We start from the raw sequence: 23881 nt of genomic DNA on the forward strand, positions 1-23881 counted from the left end.
CTCCAAATGAGGTCTCACCAGTGCCCTATAGAGCCTCATCAACACACCCCTACTTTTATACGCTATAATAAAAAGTAATGGACCAGCAATGGACTTTTATTCCAGTTGGATCAATGTACATTTGACACCAGAATAATTTCAGATGCATTTACACTGCGGCTTTGTGGAAGTACTACTGCAGTTTCAATGCAAGTCCAGAATCAGAAACCTACACATCTCTGCACTAATGTGGAATATAACCTGCTCTTACATGCTTAGCATTAGTGTAAAATTGCAGCACTATTCCAAACTTGATCAATGTATATATTGTATGCTTAATTTAAGCATAAGTGAATTGGGTGAATTTATGAAACAATGTTGTTGTATGAGTAATGCTACATCCCAAATATTTACAGGGACTAAAACAATGTTCAATAAAACTCACAATGATGTCGAGTGGTGAGACTCAGTGTAATTAACTTTCCTGTTAGGGATTTGCTGGCAAGGAGAAAAGATATTCCAGTTTGTGAATACTGCACCTTTTAAAGTAAGCCACGCATTCCTTAATCAGAAATATAGGGGACCAGATTATCTTATTTATCTGATGCTTATTGAATGATTTGTTTTTTATTATTTTCATTCAGGTTAACATTTCATGATTCCGCATACTAACCTGTCTTATGTATTTTGTTCATTTCACATCTTATTCAAAAATTTTTTTGAGAAGTGTTTTTAAAAGTTCATAATTCAGCTCTCAGCAATTAGAGTCATAGGGCCAGAAACAGGACCTCCTGCCCAATGTCCACCCCAACCATCAAATGCTCATTTACACTAATTCCATTTTTATTCTCCCCACATTCCCATCAACTCCCACAAGATTCTACCACTCATATACACACCAGAGGCAATTTACAATGACCAATTAAACTACCAACCTGCAGAAATTAAAAGGCAGCTTACAATTTCCAGGGCATTTCACCCACCCCCCACCAACTCAACAACTTCCACACCTTCTTTGCTAATAGAATCAGTAGTGTAGTTCATTACATTTACTAGTGAAAATGTCCCTGTAATAGAAATGAGAACTATTTGTCCTTGAAAACAGTCTTTATATTCAAGTTCCTGCAGAATAAGTGCTGCAAGTAATAAAGTCCTGCAACAGCTGTACAAATATACTTGCAGCAGTAGACAGGCTGCCAGGCACAGCTCAAGTCTAGCCAAAGCATAATTTGCTTTCACGGTCAGCACAACTGGAACTAATGCAGTTCTCTTCCAGAAAGATCAGAAACTTTTCACACGTAAATTCTGGGAAGAAATTTATTGCCACAAGGGACTGCAAAAATCTCTGTGCAGTCACGCTATTTCCCTACCTTCACAATCAAACACAAACCAAAGTAAATTAGTAACCTCCCTTCCTCTGCATCTCCATGCTAGCTCTGTTACTTGTACAATGAATGGAACATAGCAGAGAAAGGAACACAAAACACTGTTATTCCAATTTCTACCAATGGTGGAGTTCTTTATATCTTTATGGTTTGCACTTGTATTCCTGGAAGCAATGACCAAGGATCAACGTTGTTACCACTTCAGAATCAAAGAGTCAGCATTAAAACAGGACTGTTGCCCCATGGCATCCATGCTGACTATAAAGCACCACTACACTAGCCTTACTTTTCCTCTTGCATCCCCATGAACACACCCACCCCTGCTGATTCTCCTGCTACACCTTCAATAGAGGCAATTTACAGCAGTGAGTTAACCTCCAAATCAGCAGATCTTTGGCATGTGAGATGAAACTGGAGTAGCCAAGGGACACCCACACAGTCGCAGAAAGAATGTGCAAACCCCAGAGGCATCAAGAGGTGATTCAACTTGCAGAAGCTTACAAGAAAATGTACATCAGGTAGTGAAGGATGAATGGCTGGCTTCGGATTTCCACAAACTAACTGCTGTCATTCATGGGTTAATGAGTGATATTCTCCTTACAATGCAGCATGACCAGGAGAGTGGGCAAGGCATGCAGGCCTGGCCATACTGCTAAAAGATTTTGGAGGGTAGGGGAGAAGGGCTCACACCAGGAGTCTGCAACTTCCCTATCCTCCCGGCTGAATTTCAGTGAAAAGCTATACATGGGATAAATACATGGGATAAAAACAGCAAATGCTAGAAACATTCAGCAGGCCAGAGAACATCTGTGGAAAGGGAAACAGAGTTAAAGTTTCAGATTCAAAATCTTTTGTCTGGCTTTGAAGGATATTAAGTCTGTTTCTCTTCCCACAGATGGTGCTTGGCCTGCTGAACATTTCCAGTATCTTCTGCATTTGTTTCAGATTTCCAGCGCCTGCAGTTTGTTTGATTTTCAACAACATGGGATATCTCTGCTTCCATAAACATGTCCTCACTGGTATCTCCCATCTGCTGCAGTCACAATTGCAACCACAGAAAAGTGCAAGAACCATGCTATCACTGGCTGCGAAAGTGAATACAGGAATGACCTTGTGCATCACTTGCTCCTTCCAGGTTAAAGCTATTTACAAATTCTCCAAATCTGCCACCAACAACTGTATTACAGAGGACACTGACGCAAATAAAGCTGCCTGCATTCATTTTCTGCTACCAGAGACCAGCAGCTAGGTAATACAAAGCTTTGTTAAGATGCAGACTTCTCCATGGTGCAGGGAGCCATTAACATGCACATTGCTTTACGGGCACTGCACTTCAACTCTGCCCAACACTGGAATGGGGATGGATTTCACTTCTGCAGTGTCCAACTGGATGGGCAGAGAATCACTATCAATACTCGGTATGCTAGATGCGATCAGGATACCTTAATTCTGTGGCAGTCTGCTGTGCCATCTGTGCTCACTGATAAACCAGTGGATGCCTACTAAAGGACACATGGCAACTGCCAATGACATACAGAATACGCACAATAAGCACGCAGTAAAAATCATGCAGCCATACAAAATATGACATACTGAGACAATGCTTCTGATGTCTGGGATGTTCATGAGGGCACAACCCTTTCCACCAACTATACAGAGGACGGAGCATATAAGGGACAGGAAAAGATAGAGTGAAGAGGTAGTTTCCAACTCAATCAGACCCCAGTCCCACAAAAGGCAAGGATGTTACTGGAATTGTATGGGAGGGATGAGGGTAGAGAGCAAATACAAGTGGGAGGCTGGATCAAACATGATCCAGCTCATTTTTTTTAAGCAAATACAAGGCCCGATTTTCCAGAGAGAGCCAAGCAATTTTTCATGTATTCATACAAGCAATGGCTTCAAAATGTGTTTTGGCATTACAACTTTTGCTTAAATTATTCATTTATATTCTTACCTAATCAGGTAGGAGGGGGGACTATTAAGTTATATATGGACACAAGAATAATCTGTGGCTTGATAAATAGCACTATAAAGTAATAGTAGGTTTTGAATAAACCTACAAACTCAAATGAAATCTCTCAGTGCATGTCTGCATGCAAAAGCAGTTAGCACTGTGTATCATTATACTGTCTCATTCAGTTACTCTACATGGGGAGCGGGTGGAACCTTACCTGTAATGTCTGGCTGAATCGCTTCAGAGGCGTGGCCTTCACAGGAGGAATAAGACTTGCTAAAGATGTGACTCGGGAAAGAGGTTTCACCCGCTTGTTACTGGGTTCCTTAAAAAAATAGATAATGAGAAAGTGTCAACATAATTCAGCATTTGTTCCAGGTGATGAATTCTTCAGGGAAACCACTGGAGCCAAACAGGTCTCATGAAGGAGGCATTTATCACTTCCAGTAACTGACATCAGAACACATCTTTTTTAATCTTTGTACTTATTATTATTCTGCATTGGAAAATTCATGTTTGCATAATGTGCTGTGTCTTCTGAGTGAATTTGCACTAAGCAGTAACCAGTAGGTTAGGTAACAAACAGCTCAGCAGTGCACAAGAAATTTTAATTAGTCAAAAGAACTCTACTTTCAGAAACATGCTCATGTCAATTCCGAATTTACTACACAAGATTTAAAGAAATATCAGACTCTAAAAGGTAGAAAAATGCATAGAAGTTAATTTGCTGCTAATTCATTTGACATATACCTTGTATTTTTTAATCTCCATTCCCCAAGCTGCAGAAGAAAAAGGTCCAGTAGACAAAATCCCAGTAAATTATTAGCAAAAATCTCCATAAAGTATCCTAAAATAAACATCTCTGTATCTGAATCAGTTTCTGTAGAAAATTCTGCTTCTCCTCCTCAGGCCTTTCAGATAAATCTCTAGCTGCTCTGGGATTACAGTGTATGCAAGCAGTCCTTCTAGAAGAATCATTTTCTGATTGCAGATCTATCTGTGACAGCGCGCTGCAGCATCCACAATTAGGTAAAAATCGACATTGCACAACGCAGCTGCTTCAGTAGAATTCCAAGCAGCGAGCATCTCTTCCATCACTCTCCCTGGGAACATCTGCCTCAGTATTACGATGTCTCCAGGATTAGTAAACACTTTCTATCCTAACAGAGATGGCAGTGAAATGCTGCTTACAGCCTTCTCAGACACACATAGCTTCACCCCCAAACTTCAAAAAGCATCAATCCCCAATTAAAAATATTCAAGTTCAGAAACATTCCTCAGCAGAAAATTCTGGAAAATATTGCCACTTTCATACTAGCAATATCATGCAGTATACCAGTTCTTAATAGCCCTCAGATGTTTCAATGTCTCTTAAAACGCCGTCTTCAATTGCTAGCACTATGAGGCCTTCTGACGTCAATGCAGTTGCATTCATATTCTGATCAAACCTCCTATTCAAGTTCCTGACTAATCCTCCTATGGAAAACCACCTACCCTGACAACCTATGCTACCAACTGACACAACAGCAGCTAATAGCCAGGCTTGAAAGATGCTGCATAACATACGGGCCTGCATTTTCTCTCCACAATGTTCCTTACATAGCAGGCAAACTTAAGTTTTTAAATAATAAATAATCCATTACTTTAAATTTTGCTTGGTTTGAAAATTTTGATTTTCATGACTATGAATGTAGTTTCCATGAAAGAAAACTTCATTAATAAAATAGTATTTAACAAGCAATATCCATTGATTCTGATTTCTTTTATATAGGCACACTTCAAAGATCAGAAACAAGTGCAAGCATTACTCAGCTTAGAAAAAAAAGACATCTTTATTTAAAAGAGATCAAGTCAAATATTTTAAAGATTAATTACCCTTTTAAAAATTCCTGTACATTATTCCTTGTACAAATGTAAATATGAACTTTTATTTCAAACCAGATACCTTGATTAAGAGCATCCTGAGATATTTGGGGCACACACAGATTTATTGACTGACTGGAAAAAGTTATTTCGGATCCAATTGAAAATTTACTTCTATTTAGGAAATATTAATGAGTAAAATCTAATTTATGTACAAAAGCAAATAAGTTATTATGCACAGAACACCAGGTTGGTTCGTATCACCAAATCACAGTTACGTAAACTCAATAACTACTGAGAGTTTATAACTGCCCAGGTATTATTCTTTTCTCAGAATCCAGTGCTGTTAAAATCAGTGTGATTTTAAATTACCTTTTGATGAAAATTATCCAAAACAATGTCAAACTTGTTTAAATCAGACAGGTCAGATTAGCTTCTTAAAATCAATGAAGTGCACATTTAACTAGTTTACGGCTGTTCCAGGGAGTGAGAAATGATTTGTTCATGGGTCATTTGACCAAGTCAGAGCAGAGAGAACTCCAGGTAAAAGAAAAACTTTCAAAATCAAATATCCCATTTCTGTGTCTTTGGTTTGTGACTGTAATCTACAAAAACATACAAAAGAAAACTGAACCAGTTTGAATTCATGGCTTTATTTTAACTTGCATTACGTTTGAAGAATAAGGTTGGTTCATTGTGCTATCTATAAGGAACTTGCTTGAGTTCAAAAAAATAAAGAGAATTTAACGAGCAATATCCATTGATAATCAAATCTGAATTACTTCATACAAAGTGAACAGTCAGCAGTGACAGTTGTGAATGGTACAGAGATTGGTGGCTTTCAGATTGAGCACATTAACCTGGATGCTAGACAAAAATAATTAACTCAAAGTAAACATTCACATCAAAGAGGGCACATAAAAATGTCTCTGCTGGGATTCCTTTTCGGGCTGTAATCTAATCAGATAACAGCTGTAAAATGATTTATAAAATCAATCTTAACCATTTGGTTTGATTGCAATGCCATAATCATCTTCAATTATCCACTATTTAGTTTCCATATAGTATTCTGAAGTGGAAGGATGTATGCAAAACTTTTCATTTTAATCTCTTCCAAAGCACAGCTAATCTTTGCTCCTCCTCCCCATCTTGCTCTCCAATTTATGATAGCACTCTCATACACATCATCCTTTGTTAGCTGTTTATAGGTTTTGCTGAAGCAAGTATTCTACCATATTTTTGCATGATTTTTCTATTAGCTGATGGAGCATAACTGTAAAGGGGTGAGATGCATTGTATCACCTCCCAACCTCTTGGGAACAGAATCTTCCATTACCATGAGGAACGGTAGCCTGCAGTTCAAATCAAATCTGAAAAAGCCTACTGCAATTCTGACAGATAACTTGAGTGACAGGTCTCCCTTGTTATGAAATAGCTTAACCTACTCTTTCTTTCATTTCATTGTTTTGCAAATGTATATGTGAGGCAAAGAAATCTACAAAGAAATCAAAGATAGCAGAATCCAGAAAAGCAAGACATAGAATCAACTTAAGTACATTTAGATATCTTTATTTAATTAATAAACTTAAAATCACAGCTAGACTATTTAGGATAATTAACATTTTTCCCACATAAGAGAAAGTGAGAATTTAGAATCTACTCCACGACAAGGCTGTGAGATCTGATATTTACACGGAGGAGACAAGCATTTTCTTGGGCGATTGAATTTTGCATGCAAAACAAAAGGATACATGGGGTCTTTTCCCACCCCAGCAGAACAACCTGCATTTAAGGACTTCACGGAAGGCTGGACTGTTAAGGGATATAATACTAACAGAATGTTTGGTAAAAAAATGAGTTTAAAAACTACCCTAAAAGGATGGTGGTGAGGCAAGGGGTTTAGACAACAGCCAATTCCAGAAAAAATGTTTTATTCATTCATTCAAAGGTCGTAAGGGTCACAGTAATGCAGGCATTTATTGCCCATTCCCAAAACCCCTGAATTGAATGTGTTGCTAAATCTGTTTCAAGAATCAAAACCCTAGTGGCTCTGGAGTCACATACAAGCCAGACGAGGTAAAGGTGACAGATTTTCTTAACGGAAGGACATTAGTGACCCTGATGGAATTTTATGGCATTACTGATGTTAGCTTTCTTTTGGAGATTAATTTAATTACTTGAATTTAAGTTCCTTAACTGTTGTGGTGGGTTCAATAGTCCAAGCTGCAGGATACTGGTCCAGTAACAACCGCCATACTATAGTAGCCTAACAAATGAAGAAGAATGAGTAATTTTAATCAGAAATGTTGGCCAACTGGTGAAAGTAGGTCATAAAGGACAGTGGTGATACATGAACATGACCTGAGGAAGGATGGAATCCAGGCAGCTGATTTCAAATAGGTTTGGAGACCGACTAGGATAGCATTGGTACAGTCAAGACTGGTGTGAGCAATGGACTCTGGCTGAGTGCTTGAGGGAGGGAGGGAGCAGTGTTACAGAAAGGATGTAAGTTTGTCCCTGCCAGAAGTAATTTTTGAGACTGAAAGTTTTGTGAGGGGACAATTTGCATAATGAACAGTCTGAGACAATGGCTGTGCAGGGGTTTGAATATGGCAATGGTAAATGGTGGGTAGGGAGAAGATGGTAGTTCAATCTTCCCAGTGTTTAACAAAAATAAAGTAAAACTGAATATCAGAAAGTATGTCAAAATGGTGACAGTTGACATTACTGAGAAGATAAAGGTGGACACACAAGACATTGCAGATGCCGGAATTTGGAATAAAAAAGAAGCTGCTGGAAGAATTCAGTGGGTCAAGTAGCATCTGTGGAGGCAAGCAAATGGTGGAAATAAGGGCAATCTCAAATAAAACAATATATTTCTGGTGCCCCACTTAGCCAGATACAGATTATGCTTTCCTGTAACAATATCATTAATTCCTCTCCCACCCGCACCTCCCCTCCATACCTCAGAGCACACAATTCTACATTAATGTGGCATTTCCATTTCAAGCACCATGCAACTTAAGTGGATTGCCTGTCCAATACTAATAAGTTTAGAATTATACATAGCTTTCTGTACTGAAATTATGCCTGGCAGGAGATGGGTTGATATTAGCAGAATTCACTTGACATGTGGCCCCTTTAGCTGACAGATTGGGGTCAGGAGAGACTTTATTCCACTATCTCTGAGCAACGTTTAAATCTGGCCATAGTTGAAAGAGAAGCATGTTAACCCAAAGTCAACAATATAACCCTTCAGGTCTTAAATTAATTATGGATTTTAAGCTTTTTATACAATATTTTCTCAAAATAACAAAAATTGTAACATGATAAAAAAAAAGAGAGCTTCATCAGAAATGGTCAATTCTGATTCTAGATATTAAACATGTTCATAATATAACCCTTTGAGAAGTATGGCTTTGAGTTTGCAAGGATACTGCTATTTTGTTTATAATAACTGTACTATGATCCTCCAAATAAATAAGTAATCTTTCTGTGCAGGTGATTGCTATGGTTATCCTAAGGTTTTATTGACACATTTAGATGCCCCATTCAATTTTCCTCAATACTTTCTCAACTGTTGTCTTTTAAGTGTTGTTTTCTTTATCCACTGCCAACCATCTCATGAAATTGCTCTCCTCATTCACCCCATCACCTGTAGTTCCATCTACCCAAGTAAAGAATAAGTAAACATTCTTTATCCTGGAGATTAAGATGCTCCTTTCTGACGCTTCCAGACCATTCGGTAGTCCAAAACCTACAGCTTCTTTGATTGTCCTTTTCCTTTGACTCTCTCTCCATAGTTGGATAATTTGTAAAACAAAAAAAACCCCAAAGACCAATATTCAAAACTTAAAATGCATTTTACTTTTTAATCCAATGCATCAGAGATCATACAGTATATATTTTTGGTTATTGCTTTCCTTTATTCCAGATATTAATTTAATGAATTATTTTGAATCTAAAGGTAGTATTTACAAGTAGTGAGCAGCACATCCTTTAAAGTCATTCTGCATCCACTGCTCCCCACACCTTGTCACCAAAAGCGTCAATGCATGACAGTAGCCATATATAGTGGAAGGGTATCCCCAGTAGCTCAATGTCAAAGGAGTCTGTGCTCTACAGTTGGAGGACAAATCACTCAGTCAAAGTGATTTCTCTGATACCTGCTGGTCTTCTAGCTGAAGGAGATGTCCACAACTGCGTATCTACTACACTCTCAGGATCTGGAGTGTGTGCTGCGGTATATTCTTGTGAGGAACATCCAGCACAAAGGTCTTGCAGAGAAATGCATCTATGTAAGACTCCTTTCTGATCCTTTCAAGATGTATTAGAATTTCTCATCTGGCTTTTAGTGTTACAAAAGATGTATTTATCACAGAGAGTTTGGATATAATTTATGTCTCTAACTGTAATTCTTATATTTATGGATATATATACTTCAATGAAATAAAATATTTAATTTTATAAAAAGGTAACTCAAATTTTCACATAATGTAGGTGAGTACACTGCTCTGTAAAATGTGGTTAATGTTCAATTATTTTTGTGATATCCAACATGTTGAAAGGTAATAGATTTACTGATTGGTATATTTATACCAGAGAATAAATTAATGTGGTACACACTTGCACCTCACTGGTTGAAAAGTGCATTACCTTTGGAAAAAAATAAGGCTACTGATTAGATGCACCATTGAGATGCACAAAGATCACTCTAAAATCTTAACAGTTCAATAGCCAAATCTAGCACAAGTAACAAGAGGGAAAGGGATAGGAATGGCTGAAATCAAAGAAACAGGTAATTCGATTTTGTTTCATTTTGAGAATCTTGCACCTTTGAGAATTGGAAGGTTTTGTTTTAAAAAGACATTCAAGATAAATCAGGAGCACTGGGTCAAGATGGGAAAGTGGAATAGAGCTCCTACATATTATGTCCTTTTACCAAGTTAAAACTAGCATGAAGTTTTTTTTCTATTAGTATCTTCCCATCAAAAAATATTTTAAAACTATAAAGTACACAATATTAATTTCAACATTATTTGATCATTAAAATCTTGACATCTTGATACCTTTGTCTTTCAGTATCCCTTAATAAGCTGCTTCCATGTGGTTATGGAGAATAGCTGTCAAATGCTATTACATCTACTTTCCAATATTCTGTATTGATTGTATTCCCCTTGGGCTTTGTTATGCAAGTTTAGCCACTGTCTTTATAATAGCAGACAGAGGTTCACTAACAATTAAGTTTGATCTCTGGCTATTAATTGATCAAGGAGAAAGAATGTCAGGAGATTCTCCATTGTCCGCTTTAGATTGAATCAGTGACCTGAAATGATTTATCAGGAGACTGCAAAACTAAGATCTGAATAATCTTTGTGAAGCACAGAGCGTTTCAGATTTCTATCTCTCTTAAATGCTGACAAATTCTGCTCCCTTGAACATTTCCAAATACAAATTCCTCCACCACAATAGCCTTATATCCAACTGAAATGACCCCATTCTGAAATCCACCCCCTAAACCACTCCACCTCCCTACCTTTCTTCCATTTAGACTCTAGATAAAAACCAACAATTTTTTTAATAGGAATCTGCATATTTGTCCTTTTACTTCTTTATGTGGCTCACCATTAAAAAAATACATTGCAAGATGCTTCCTAAAGTGTAGGGAAGAAAATGAAAGCTGAGCCAAGAATGCAACATTATAGAAGAGCACTAAGAGCTTCGCTAAAGAGTGGTTTCAATGAAAATTCTACCAAAGAGGGACAAATAGACAGGGAAAGAGGTCGCAGAAGAGAATTCCACAGCACAGGGGCTAGGGACTGAATGCATGGCTTTCGATGGTAGGACAAAAGGAAATATAACAGAGGTGTTCAGGAAAATAGAAGCCACAAAGAGATTTAAGTACAAGAATAGGAATTTAATATGAATTAAAATAAAAGGGAAACAAAACACTTAGCTTTACTTACCTTCGCAATAAAGGTCAGCAGCTCACTTAAATGAAAGGGATTGGTGCTTGTACACCAGCTGTGCCCTTGAACTGGCTATTAAATCCAACAAATTATACAAACAATCTGTATCGAGCTGCCCAGTTCAGTTTGATCAGACATTGAGCGGGAGACCAGGTGTGCCTGTGTATGACCTCTAATACGTTCTGTGCTTCTAGGCTGTGGTGCTCAAGTGTGGAAGTCCAGAACACGCTGACTGCAGTGATGCTCCACAGAACCTCTGGCTAGCTATCAGAGCGATCCGGCCATTAAGTTCAGGGCATTGTGTGGGACTGCAGATCAAATCTTCAGTCACAGCCAACTTTCAATTCCCTTAATACATTCAAGTTTTTTTTTACTAAATATTATTTATAAACTCAAAGAAGGACTTAATTTGATTTCTATAAATTTATCCACTGACAGAATCTACTACAGATGAAAGGCCAGGGGGAGAAAAAAAACAGGTTGTCCAAATAGGTTCTCATGTCCTGAATCATAGTTTCAGCTGTCTGCTTTTCAAATTATGGTACTGTCTGTACTTTGAGCTTAAAGTAATTATATGGTATGACAGTGCAGCATGCCTGATTTAACTTTTTGAAAGAGATACGCCTCACTTTTCAGCACAGACCCCATAAAACAAACAAGTATTGCTTCCTCCTTCTACATCAGATATCCTTGAAGGTTGAGTGAATCATGAAAGATCTTAAGGGATTTATTTTGGAAAGAAAGTAAATCTTATTTTTTATGATTCTAACCACATTCACTGCATCTATAGCTAAACATTTGTGAAATCTAAACTGCCTAGTTTACAGCTGTCATTGAGGTCTGTCCTTGAACTGGCTATTAAAAGCAACAAATGCTACACAAATGTTTCAGTATGCTATCAGTATGTTAGATTACCAAACCCATTCTGCATTAACATGGCAAGGAAATCTGTGTGATATAGTACTCTGCAGTTGACCAGTAGGCACCAATTAAAACAAATTGCTTGCATTTATTTGTAACACAAAGACCAGTGAGAATTCTTCCTCATCTGGACTATCAAAGGTATGATTGAGTGTGCATGCAATTCTATTGACTCATGCACTCCAAAGTAACTTATTAATACAAAATCTCTCCTCTTTTGGATTATGTACAGCAAGGCACCACTCCTGCATGAAAAAGTCTGCCTCTCTTTGACTGAGTGTTAGTTAACTGCTCAAGACAATTGCACTTTAAAAAAAACTGCATTTTGCCAGAGGCCCATAATGTACAGTGCCGTCAAATGCTTCCTGCTACAAGTCAAGTTGGATTGAGAAACTAGATTCAATCATTCCTAAAGCCTTAAATCTGGTTGGTATTAAATGACCTCAGAGATAGACAAGTCTTTGTGCCGTGCATGCTTATATTTCTTTTGAATGATGCACAAGAATCTGAATCATTTTTACTGGAAACACCCAAAAGAAAGACTCCAATGGCAGCCATTGCATATTCCTGAACTTGATCTGGTATCCCTCACTCAGCATTAGTAGAACAGCACAGTATGGGCACTTCAGCCCACAATGTTGTACCGACCAATAGAAACCTACTGCACGATCAATCTAACCCTTCCCTCCTACACAGCCCTGTAGTAAAAATCAGGACTGTCTGGTTGTAATTACATTCCCATTTGTGGGAGCTTGCTGTGCACAAATGAGCTGCCAGATTTCCTACATTACAACTATGAATAAGCGAAGCTCATTTCATTGACTTTCAGGTACTTTGGGGCTCCCTGAAAGAAGCAAAAGATGCATTATACGTGCAACATTTTTTTAAAAAAAACTAGACACTAACCTGTACTTAGGTGCACTAAATCAGATCCTTTTAAGAAATGATATTCTGGCAGTTTTTACAGAATACAAAAACGTTTTACCCTCCCCAATGTTGATTTGTTAAGGAGGTGTAAAATATTGTTATTCTAAATGTGGATGTCATGCATTATTGGTCACTTTGTTTTTTTTAAAAGAGACTAATTAATACTATGTGTCAGAGAACTGAAAATCTTTGGGTAAGCTTACGAACAGTTTCATGAAAATTCTTGCAGCCCCAGAGTCAGCACAAAAGACAATGCTGGTTAGAGTCTTAATAATACACAAGGGATTGTACTATAAATGCATTGGGATAATTTAGGCCAAATAATCCAACATTTGATCCTGTTGTAGCACAGGTTGCAGCAATAGAGTTTATTGAGATTAGAATTTAAATTGCTGAAGTAGCGATTTCTACCCCCCCCCCCCCCACATGGAATTGGGGACTTTTCTGGTTAAGGTGATTTTCATTTACATAACTGTCACTATTTATGTATTTTTCTCTTATTTTTCAGCCTACTGCAATTCTCTTTTTCAAACCAATATAGTTTCTTCTGGAAGGATAAATTTAATATTAATGCTAAGGGTTAATGCTCTCTCTTAAAATAATGGACCAAGAATATATGAATGAATCATTTAATCAGACACCCTAAAGCAACAGCAATATCTTGCTCTTTTGAATCTTAAAATGAAGGCTTATTTTCTTCAATTAAAAAGAATGTGAAGTGCACAATAAATGTTTTTCTCATGGAAGACCAAGGGAGATGAATTTTGTGTACTCAGATAAATCCGACTAAGTCTCCGGTGCAGGGATGGCATTGATGTATTTATCCATAAACACTCATTGCTTTAATGTAGGTGTCACAGACACTTTCCTCACTTATTTTATGATAACAAAGGGACCTCAGCCATTTGTGCATAAACAATTTGAAATCAGTAAAAGTACAGAACATAACCAAACATAATGATTCGCACACAAACAAGTCAATGTTCACATCACACATCATAGCAGTAACTCAGGAAATTCCTAAATATGGTGATCTCATTGTAATTTGTCTATATTAAGTAAGGCACATCATCACTTCAACTCCATGATGTCCAAACCCTGTCAATTCCATAAGGATGTGAAAAAAGACACTAATAAATCCAATTATTCCATTCAAAGCAGGAATCACCATCCAGTTCTAGCATATTGTCATTGAGAAAATACCCCTCCAGGAAAACAGCTGGAAAAGTGAGGAAAAGAAAATAAAAACTTTTAATAGCTGCAATTCAGCAACACGGTTTATGTAAATTCTTTAGTAAATGGGAAGTAAAAAGACTCATAACTGATTCCTAAAGCTGTCTGCTCATCTATATTGCCCAAGCTGTGTACAAACCAATATGGTTAAAAAGTCATGCTTAACTGACTTTAATTCTAGTTCCAATTGCTCTGATTATTTTGGCAATACCAATTATGACTGATTTAAATATTTCATATTGTCAACCTTCAATTCCAGTAAAAATAAACACTGATGTATCTTCTAAAATACACGGAATGAAAAGGCAGTGGCTTGCACCCTTCTCTGGTGAAATTTACCAGAGCCTTCCAACCAAGTTGAGTGGGGAGGATAAGAAGAAAAATAAATAAATCTGCTGCCTGAAGTCAACATGACTAGGAGGAAGAGGGAATATTCATTATTACAAAGTGATACAAACGTTGCCATGAAGTACCAGAAATTACATTTCAAATTTTAATACAAAAATTAACTTTCTTTTCAGTAAGATGAGAATCTGCTTTCTCCAAGAAAATAAGGATTACTGATTTAACAAAGGTAAAAATCCGCAAAATACAAGGCATTCTGGAGGTGCTGCTTTATGAACATAATCTGAGACCAAATGAGCTGTAGCTCAAAATGCAGGCACACCGTCTTCCTCCTATAGGTCACCTTCCTCATCATAGAACACCTCAGCTATCAGATCTACAGGTCTCAGCAATAGAAAATTCTGACTTATCGGATCAAAATCATGAACTTCCTGTTGTGAATTTTGTAAAAAACCAAAGCATTTTTTTTGAAGAAAACAGAAATTGCATTTTTGATGCAGATATCTGTACTCAAATGAGGGTGTCAGATATTTCAACTATAGGTTTGTAGAATACAACTTATTTATGGACTAAATATTTTCAAAATTTTATTCATTTTCTTTTACCACAATCAGTCTCATTCCTTATGTGAATTTTGTGCCATTGTTACTAATGTTACTCCAAAATGATCAAGAAAATACTCGTCATCAAATTTTAAATTTAATTAAACTGGCAGATAATATGGCCAATCAAGTTTAAAACTTGATTGACTATGGAGAGCCAAAACAAGACTAGCTGAAGACATGAATATTCCAGATGGAATTCTTCGTTGTTAACTGAATGGTAAGCTGCATTGCTATTACAGCATGGTGAAGCTAGAAGGCATCCTAGTCATGATTATTCAGGGCATAAGATCCAGAACTGCCTTGTAACTCCTCCCCTTACCCAAAAATTCAGCTTCTGGGTTTTAATCAGCAATGATACTCTAATTACTGTTGTGTGGTTATGAACAGCACATGAAGCTCAATGGTATTTAGTTGAATTTTCCTTTAAAAGCTATCAATAGAAAAAAGACATTTTAAAATCAATTTAAGGACAAACTTGAATTTTACAGCACTTGTTTACATTTCAAAACTACTGAATTACTCTGGTAGAAAGAGACCTTACAAATTAATACTGTATTTCAGTAAATGACACTTTCTCATCAATATTTGCAAAACCACAAAAGGCAGAGGACTGAATTTAATTGGAACAGACCTCCCATAAAGGGTTGTTTAAAAGAAAATTGTGATAATTTGAATAATTGCCTGGGTGTGAGAAGACATCTTTTAATTATTTGGAGACATTATTGTAGGTCTACAAGGCTCCTGGTGAAGAAATAGAGCTGAAATTCAACTGACTGAATGGACAAGCAAGGGAAATATTCAAACTTAATAAAGTATTGAACAAAACTTAAATCACATAAATAAATTTTAACAGATTTATCATGATTTGTCTTTACATTATCTCTTCTTGTTGAAATAAGCTTTCCCCGATTTGCAAATCAGCATGAATACACACAAGAATCAAGCAGAATATTTTCAATAAAATTGATAAAGTTTGGAACTTCCAATCAGCAGACTCCAAAAATACTCCCCATTTAAGGATTCTTTAGAATGAATCTAAGGTGATTTAATGGATGTAGCAGTGGAAGAGAGATAATCTGCAGGTTTAAAATAGAGAGATTTGAACCTATTAAATCCATCAATACAACCAAGGCATTGAGAGGAAACTTGAGGCTTTTCCATCTACAGCAACGTTTTTGTGTGCACTTATATTTTTGCTTTACCATTAAAAAAGAGAACAAATACATATGGAAACTACACTTCAAGCGTGCACTCATAAAATTCCTGCACTCTTCCTGAGCCCAGGAAGGCTAGACGGCTTCCCCCCCCCCCCCCCCCCCCCACTCCCCCGCTAGCTGCCAGGCCTAATCCTCAAAGGGGTTGTACATTACTGTATAAACAAAGTACAAACCGCTGAGTGAAGCGGCCAAGATGGAAGTGGCAGACTTTGGAAATCAGAGAGGATCTCACATCAGCTGTTGTCTGGATTGGAGACTTCAAAGGCATGGAGGGCAGTTTTACCTCTTAACAACGGGATCGAGAGACCCAGTGTATTCACCACAGGGAAGAGGGGTTCAAAGGGTAAAAGGAGAAAGCTACTGACAGCTCAGAAAGGACCGTCATTGTGATGGAAAGGTTGGAGCCATACTTCATTCCTTCAAGATTAAACGCTTATGTTAACATGAGGACATAAACTGAATGAGTCAACTTGGCATAATGTTACAGGTGGTGATCAGTACAAATGCACTTTTGAAATCAGACAGTGGCTGGCTCACTGTGCAAAGTGGAGTCTGTACAATACTGTCAACGTGGTTTCTCACACCCCGACATTTATGATAAAATGAGCTCAGCTTGAAAGTCAGCACAAAACAACCGCCGCCAAATCCAGACATAGAAACATATTGCTCCACCATACCTCGGTCTCCTTAACTGAGGAACTGACTGTCTGCACTTCCAAGGCACAGTTTGTCCTCTTGGCTGCAATACAATACGGGTAATCCTTGGCCACCATGGTGGCGACAGGGGTCGAGATCTTGGAGTTCACAGCTGATGATACCGTAGTTCGAAGCACAGAGGCCAAATTGGGTCTTGCAGCCACCGTGCTGTCGAGCTCTTGCACCCCGTCAGCTCCGCTCGCCCGCCCGGCCGTACCGCTGTCTACATGCCCTATGATGCTTGGAGCGCTCGACTGCAGCAGCCGCAGGCAACAGACGCCGGGTTAATAGCAGCGGCAGAATGGGCACGTCAGTCAAAGCAGTCAGCCCGCCCACAGGCAGAGGGAGGCGCGCACTCGCTGCAATGGAGCAAGTCGCTGAAGCACACAGGGCAGATGGAGGAGACGACACAGAATTTCCGATCAGGTTAACCAGCCTCTGCTTTTTACACCTCACCCCCACTGTACTGAGTTCAGTTTGATCGCCAGCATTCTGAAAGAAAAACGGGGGATCCCTAATCTAGTTGTTTTTGTTGGGTTTGTTCTCAACAATTTTGAGGGAGGCATCTATTTTTAAAGATCAGGGCTTCCCACCAGTTTGTTTTTTCCAAGCCCCGATATGCCCCCTCTTTCACCCATCGGCAAAAACTATGAAGGGTCCGAGCGAACTTTCCCCACGTTCAGTCCATACCAACACCTCCACCGAAAACAATTCAAAACTTGGCAGTTCACACTATAAATCTGTAGGTTCGAACCAGTTCCAATATCAAACCAGTATCCGCAGCCACCTAAATCGACTAAAAGCTTTCCATCGACTCACTGTGCAAGGCAATGATCAGAAACATTTTCATCGGCTGCAGCAAGCTGAGATTCGCAAATGGGGGGGGGGGGGGGGGGGGGGGTGGGGGGTGGAGGGAATGACTCAAATCCCTGATTGCTATTCCATGAGCTGTATTGAATGAGGGCAAATCGAGTTCCACTGAAATCCACAACAGCCGAATAACATTGTCTGGACTCAATTCTGTTCAGAAGCCAGTGAGCGAGAGGACAAAATTGGCAAGGAAACCCAACCGTAGTCTTAGACCCCTCTTCCCCCATTCCTCACGTCTTCGAAAAAGATAGTACTTGTCAGACCTTTGTTCCCTATCTGAATCTTTCCAATCACGTATTCACCACTGAATTAGGACTATCAAACAATACGGCTAATACTCTTTGTAACTGATATATATCATTCCTCTTCAACCTCTCCCCAGTATTTGACATAGTTGATTGCACACCATTCTCTGCTCCCTTAAATAAGTGGGATTGGCCTCAATTTGTTCCACTGTCTGCACCCCATTGTTGTCCTTCTATCTTAATCTTAAGCAATGTCTTCTCTCTCTACCTCAACATCACCCATCTCTGAAGCTCTCCAAGGATTCACCAGTCTTCTAATATGTACAATCTGCAGTCAAAGAGCCAGCTTCCCCATATATGTCAAGACCTACCTTCTCATCACTTTTCTTGATTCCTCCCTCACCTCTCAGCTGCTAGACTGCTTGCTCAATATGTAGTCTTGGATCAGCCACAATTTCATCCAGTGACAATACCGAAACCATCATCTTCAGTCCCACTGCAAGGTCTACTTCCTTGCCATTGATTCCATTCCTACTCCCAGCCACCTAGAACAAGCTGTTCACATCCAATCCCACATTAAACTCTGCATTCCTGTCTAGCCACAGTAACCTTTCACTCCATTGCTTATCAATAATCAATCATCTTTCTTAAAGATATTCAAAGACACTTATAGTGTTTGGAGACTGGAGGGTGGGAGGCAGTTGGGTCTTGGATGACATCTTGTGATGAGGATTCAGTAGCAGTAATGGTAAAGATGACAATGGAGATGGAAGTAGGCATCATTGTGGTGGAGATAATTGGTATTGGTTTATTATTGTCGCTTGTACTAAGGTACAATGAAAAACTTGTCTTGCATACCGATCATAATGAGTTGACCTGTACGATTGGCATGCAAGACAAGTTTTTCACTGTGCCTCAGTACAAGTGACAATAATAAACTAATACCAATTATCTCCACCACAATGATGCCTACTTCCATCTCCATTGTCATCTTTACCATTACTGCTACTGAATCCTCATCACAAGATGTCATCCAAGACCCAACTGCCTCCCACCCTCCAGTCTCCAAATACTAAGTGTCTTTGAATGTCTTTAAGAAAGATGAAGATTGATTACTGATAAGCAAAGGAGTGAAAGGTTACTGTGGCTAGACAGGAATGCAGAGTTTAAATTACAATCAAATCTGCCAGGATCTTAGTAAATGGAGTAGCATTGCTGAGTAGCCTACTCCTGCTCCTAATTCATATGTCCACGTGCATGTTTATATCCAAACCTCTGCCGCTCAGATATGAAATCTCGCTTACCATTACCCTGGTTTCTACTGATCCAATCGTTTTTATTAAATTCTATGAACGGAAAAATCTAACTGCAGCTCCCATTCATGATTGCTCCCTAGTGCAGATGAATGGAACAGCACATGTATAGACAGGATGAAACTCAGCCCTGTCAAGTTCTAAAGTTTAGCTGGTGATTTGTCACAAACAAAATGGGGAAAAAAAACATACAGCCAACTGTTGGCAAAATTGTGCAAGCTGTTGCAGAAAATTCCTCAACTGTGGAAATGGTACTAGATTATCTCCTAACTTGGAGATAATCTGAGAGATTCAATTTTCTAAACAAGATTATAAAATGAAAAAAGGAAATACTGAACTTGTCCAATAACATTTATATTCATCTCCATAAACCACAGCACTCAGCAGACTGATAACAGAATGGCTTGAGAGGGAACATTTTGATTGATTCATTGGCCAGACTGTAACAAATTGATTATGGCAACTTCTGTCACTAAATTGCAACATTTACCATCCTGACAAGAAAACTAGATTTTCTACATTGAAAGGTAACATTCGCACCAAGCTGCATTGTGAAAAGTCTGGGTCTTTTTTGAAGTCAGATCACACAAAGGAATGGAATCCTGTATGTAAAGGTTGCCTTCAAAATTCAAGGTGGTTGTCACAATGTTAAACAGAACTCACCTACACTGTTTATGATTAGGAAGCCCAATGCTCACTACCCAGACTTCAATGTAAATCCCACTTAGGGAAGTTATGATATGAACACCCATGGGAATCATAACCCACCAAGAGTTACCCGCTTTAGGGGAGAGAAAAATACAATACACATTCGGGGGCATTATCTAACTTTGGGTCTTCTATTCCCTCAGCCTTCCATTACCAACAGTACTAATGCAAATGATGATGGAACCCAAGGCTTAGACTGCCAATTTTTGTTCTCTCTTGGGAAAGGAATTATCCACCATATTAACCCTCACCTCGATAGGGAGGAGGCTGGAGGAGGGGGTAGCTAAACCTCCAAACTAAAAGACCACATTTCCAAACCATCGAGTTTTCACCTGTTGTCATTTTTAAGATGGAAAAATTCAATTCCAGAGTTTAGTTGTTATGCACTTGCTCCAGATGCAAATGATTTGAATAATTGATTACAGTTTAACTACTTTTTAAATTCTTACTTACAATTTTGCATTGAATCAAAATCAAATCAGATTTATTATCACTGACATGTGTTGTGAAATTTGTTGTTTTGTGGCAGAAGTACAGTGCGAGACATAAAAATTACTATGTTACAAAAATAAATAAATAGTGCAAAGGAGGAATAACAAGGTAGTGTTCATGGGTTCATGAACCATTCAGAAATCTGATGGAGGAGAGGAAGGAGCTGTTCCTAAAACGTTGAGTGTGGGTCTTCAGACTCCTGTACCTCCTCCCTGATGATGAAAAGAGAGCATGTCCTGGATGGCAAGGGTCCTTAGTGATGGATGCCACCTTCTTGAGGCACCGTCTCTTGAAAATGTCCTCTATGGTGGGAAGCGTGTGCCCGTGATAGAGCTGGCCGAGTCTACAACCCTCTGCAGCCTCTTTTGATCCTACACATTGGAGCCTCCATACCAGGCTGTGATGCAACCAGTCAGAATGCACTCCACCTACATCTGTAGAAATTTGCAAGAGTCTTTGGTGACATATCAAAACTCCTCAACTTCCTAATGAAATAGAGCTGCTGATGTGCCTTCTTCAATGATTGCATCAATGTGTTGGGCCCAAGATAGATCGTCTGAGGTACTGACGCCCAGGAACTTGAAGCTAGTCACCCTTCCACCACTGACCCCTCAATGAGGGGTGGTGTGTTCTCCCGACTTCCCCTTCCTGAAGTCCTTGGTCTTGCTGACGATGAGTGTGAGGTTGTTGTTGCAACACCACTCAACCAGCTGATCTATCTCACTCCTGTATGCCTTCTCATCACCGGGTCTAGGTCCTTGCTCAGGCAGGAGTTAATTCTAGCCATGACTAACCTCTCCAAGCACTTCACCACAGTAGATATGAGTACTAGATGTGAGTAGACGTGACTGTCAACATTCTCCATTATAAATTTCTACATCTACATTTCTAATGAAAAATGCAAAAGCAAAGCTGTAACACACTAGGTATGCCATCATTTAACTATGCACCCAGTTATTGCATCAGCCAATATCTTTGCTTACTTGATGATAACTGTTGGTCTTAATTCCCCACCTGCAACATCTTATTAATAATGCATTAATATCTTTGCATTTGATTTACACTTCTTACTTACATACTTCGTCACTTTTTTTGATGGAATTTTATGGGATCTATTATTTTATATATTTTATAATGGCTAAAGCCAGATCAACACAGGCCTTTCAGTTATAAGCAGTGCTCTCCTGTAATCCTCCCCACACTCTCTGCCATGTGACTCTGCTTGATTTCAAAGTATATTCTTGCTTATCAATTATGTAAATATTTTTTGTGGCTTTATTTCTGATAAGTGAAACACGTTGATCTTTTCTGCCCAGTTATAAGCATTTTTCACTCAACTCCTGACCTGCTTGCATATGCAAGATTTTGAGCGTCAACTTAACCACCTCAATTAGCCAGTTGGATCAGCCAGTGGTGGCTGTCTCTGAACCTAGTGCATGGGCCGGACAGCTTTTGCGGTTATTTCTACCTGCACATCCTCCACACCCCCTTGTTTCCTAACCTTTTCTGAATAATAGTTGATTCTAGAGTCAGCGTTTTACACGTCACGTCATAAGTTTGTAAAGCCCGACCCTTCTTTCGGCCTTCAACCCAGGCATATTGAGTTCAAATGAATTTTCATTTATTTAATCTCAATCTATTTGAAAAACATTGAGAGTCTCCCCTCCTCGCCTCCCACCAAACAAGTGTTTTTGAAATAACCTTTCTGGTTATTAGACTAGTTAGTTAGGTAACTAAATCTGCCACAAGAACACTATTTACACAAATCACTAAAATGTGCATGTACACTATAACATCATAAAATGTTTTAAGAAATTGTGATCATCTTTTAAGAGAAGCTTCCTTTAGTCTACTTTATTAATTTAGACAGCTACAAGTTTTAGCTTTGCTTGAGGATGTTATGGTTGGATAAAAAGCCAAAGATCTTTTACTTTCATCCCTGCAAAAGGACAGTTTCAAGATGCCTGCTTGTTGCTTCTAGAGAGCAAAGAACCACATTACACACTGTTATGCACAATTAGGATGTAGCTCTTCTTAATTTATTCAAAAATACATATATCCAAAACTAAGAATGGAGGTTCACTGTGAATTTCATAACCAGATGCAAGATGTAAATGCTTGCAAAATGAGAAGCTGAGACTAAAATGTAACCTGGCCATTCTGATGAATGGAAGCAATTGTTATACTTCACTGACTGTCATGGAGCATTAGTTACTGAAACACTTCCTCATTGTGGCTTACTGACAAATTCTACTACTGAACTAGATGAACCATTCACCATTCTAGGTCATAGGGCTGAGAGTTTGTAGCTCACGTTTCTGATGAACCACACATGCATCATCTATCTGTTCTCATTTTACACCCTCGTGCAATGGTCTTTCATGTGGGGAAATTGACAGTTACACCATTTTCACCACCACCTCCTCCCCGACAACAAATCACCACCCCTTCAAACTACTTCTACTCAAGGTCATTGCTGGAGAAAACGGACAGGGCAAAATCCCAATTATTTACACTCTCATTATAAAATGAGATCTGCAGCTCTAATGACTTCACTTAAACAACATGTCACTGCTGATTCAGATATGATTGCCTCATTGCAACAACTGGTTAATGGAATATTTTGGTTGCTGCAGACTGCTCCCATTAAGAAGCCTGAGCTGCTTGAACCTGTCTGTGCAAGAGGTATCTTGCAATTGACTTCAGCAGCAAAGACAAAAAGTAGATGATCCATAGCTCCCTGGTTACAAAGTTACTCCTGATTAAACACTTAAATAGGAGCAGAAATGGGCCACTTGGCCCCTTCAGCCTGCTCATCATTCAACAACATCATGGTTAATCGGATCTTGGCCTCACCTTCATTTTCCTTGCCCATAGCTTCCACTGCCCCTTAGACCAAAATCTGTAAAGCATATTATTTCAAAAATATATTTTGCAGTATATTTCAATTCACGTCTCAAATTTTGAATCAAATAGTAATATGGAAATCTGAAATTTTGATTATTCTAGCTGTTTGTTAAAGTTTTTTCCTTCTTACTAGAACTAACTTTGTACTCCTACGAACAGATATGGGTCATGCTTGACCTGGCCCTCGCCGTGTGCTCATCTGCTTGCCATCCCCAAGTCCAGAATAACTTTTTGTGGCTCTACAGGTCA

At 38.7% G+C, this 23881-nt stretch overlaps 1 protein-coding gene across 3 annotated transcripts in view; it reads right to left on the bottom strand.

The window, feature by feature from the left end:
• Positions 1-23881, bottom strand: part of arhgef3 (Rho guanine nucleotide exchange factor (GEF) 3) — a 230507-nt gene that overhangs the window by 18149 nt on the left and 188477 nt on the right. For 2 of the 3 annotated variants that reach the window (XM_052017800.1, XM_052017802.1), the window contains one exon: positions 3539-3646. In XM_052017800.1, the coding sequence (XP_051873760.1) occupies positions 3539-3646 (108 nt within the window). Of the gene's footprint in view, positions 1-3538; positions 3647-17078; positions 17391-23881 lie in introns of those variants that run through there. The other variant, XM_052017801.1, reaches the window with a different exon arrangement.

The sequence above is a fragment of the Pristis pectinata genome, chromosome 6 (assembly GCF_009764475.1).
Source record: "Pristis pectinata isolate sPriPec2 chromosome 6, sPriPec2.1.pri, whole genome shotgun sequence".
NCBI classification, from domain to species: domain Eukaryota; kingdom Metazoa; phylum Chordata; class Chondrichthyes; order Rhinopristiformes; family Pristidae; genus Pristis; species Pristis pectinata.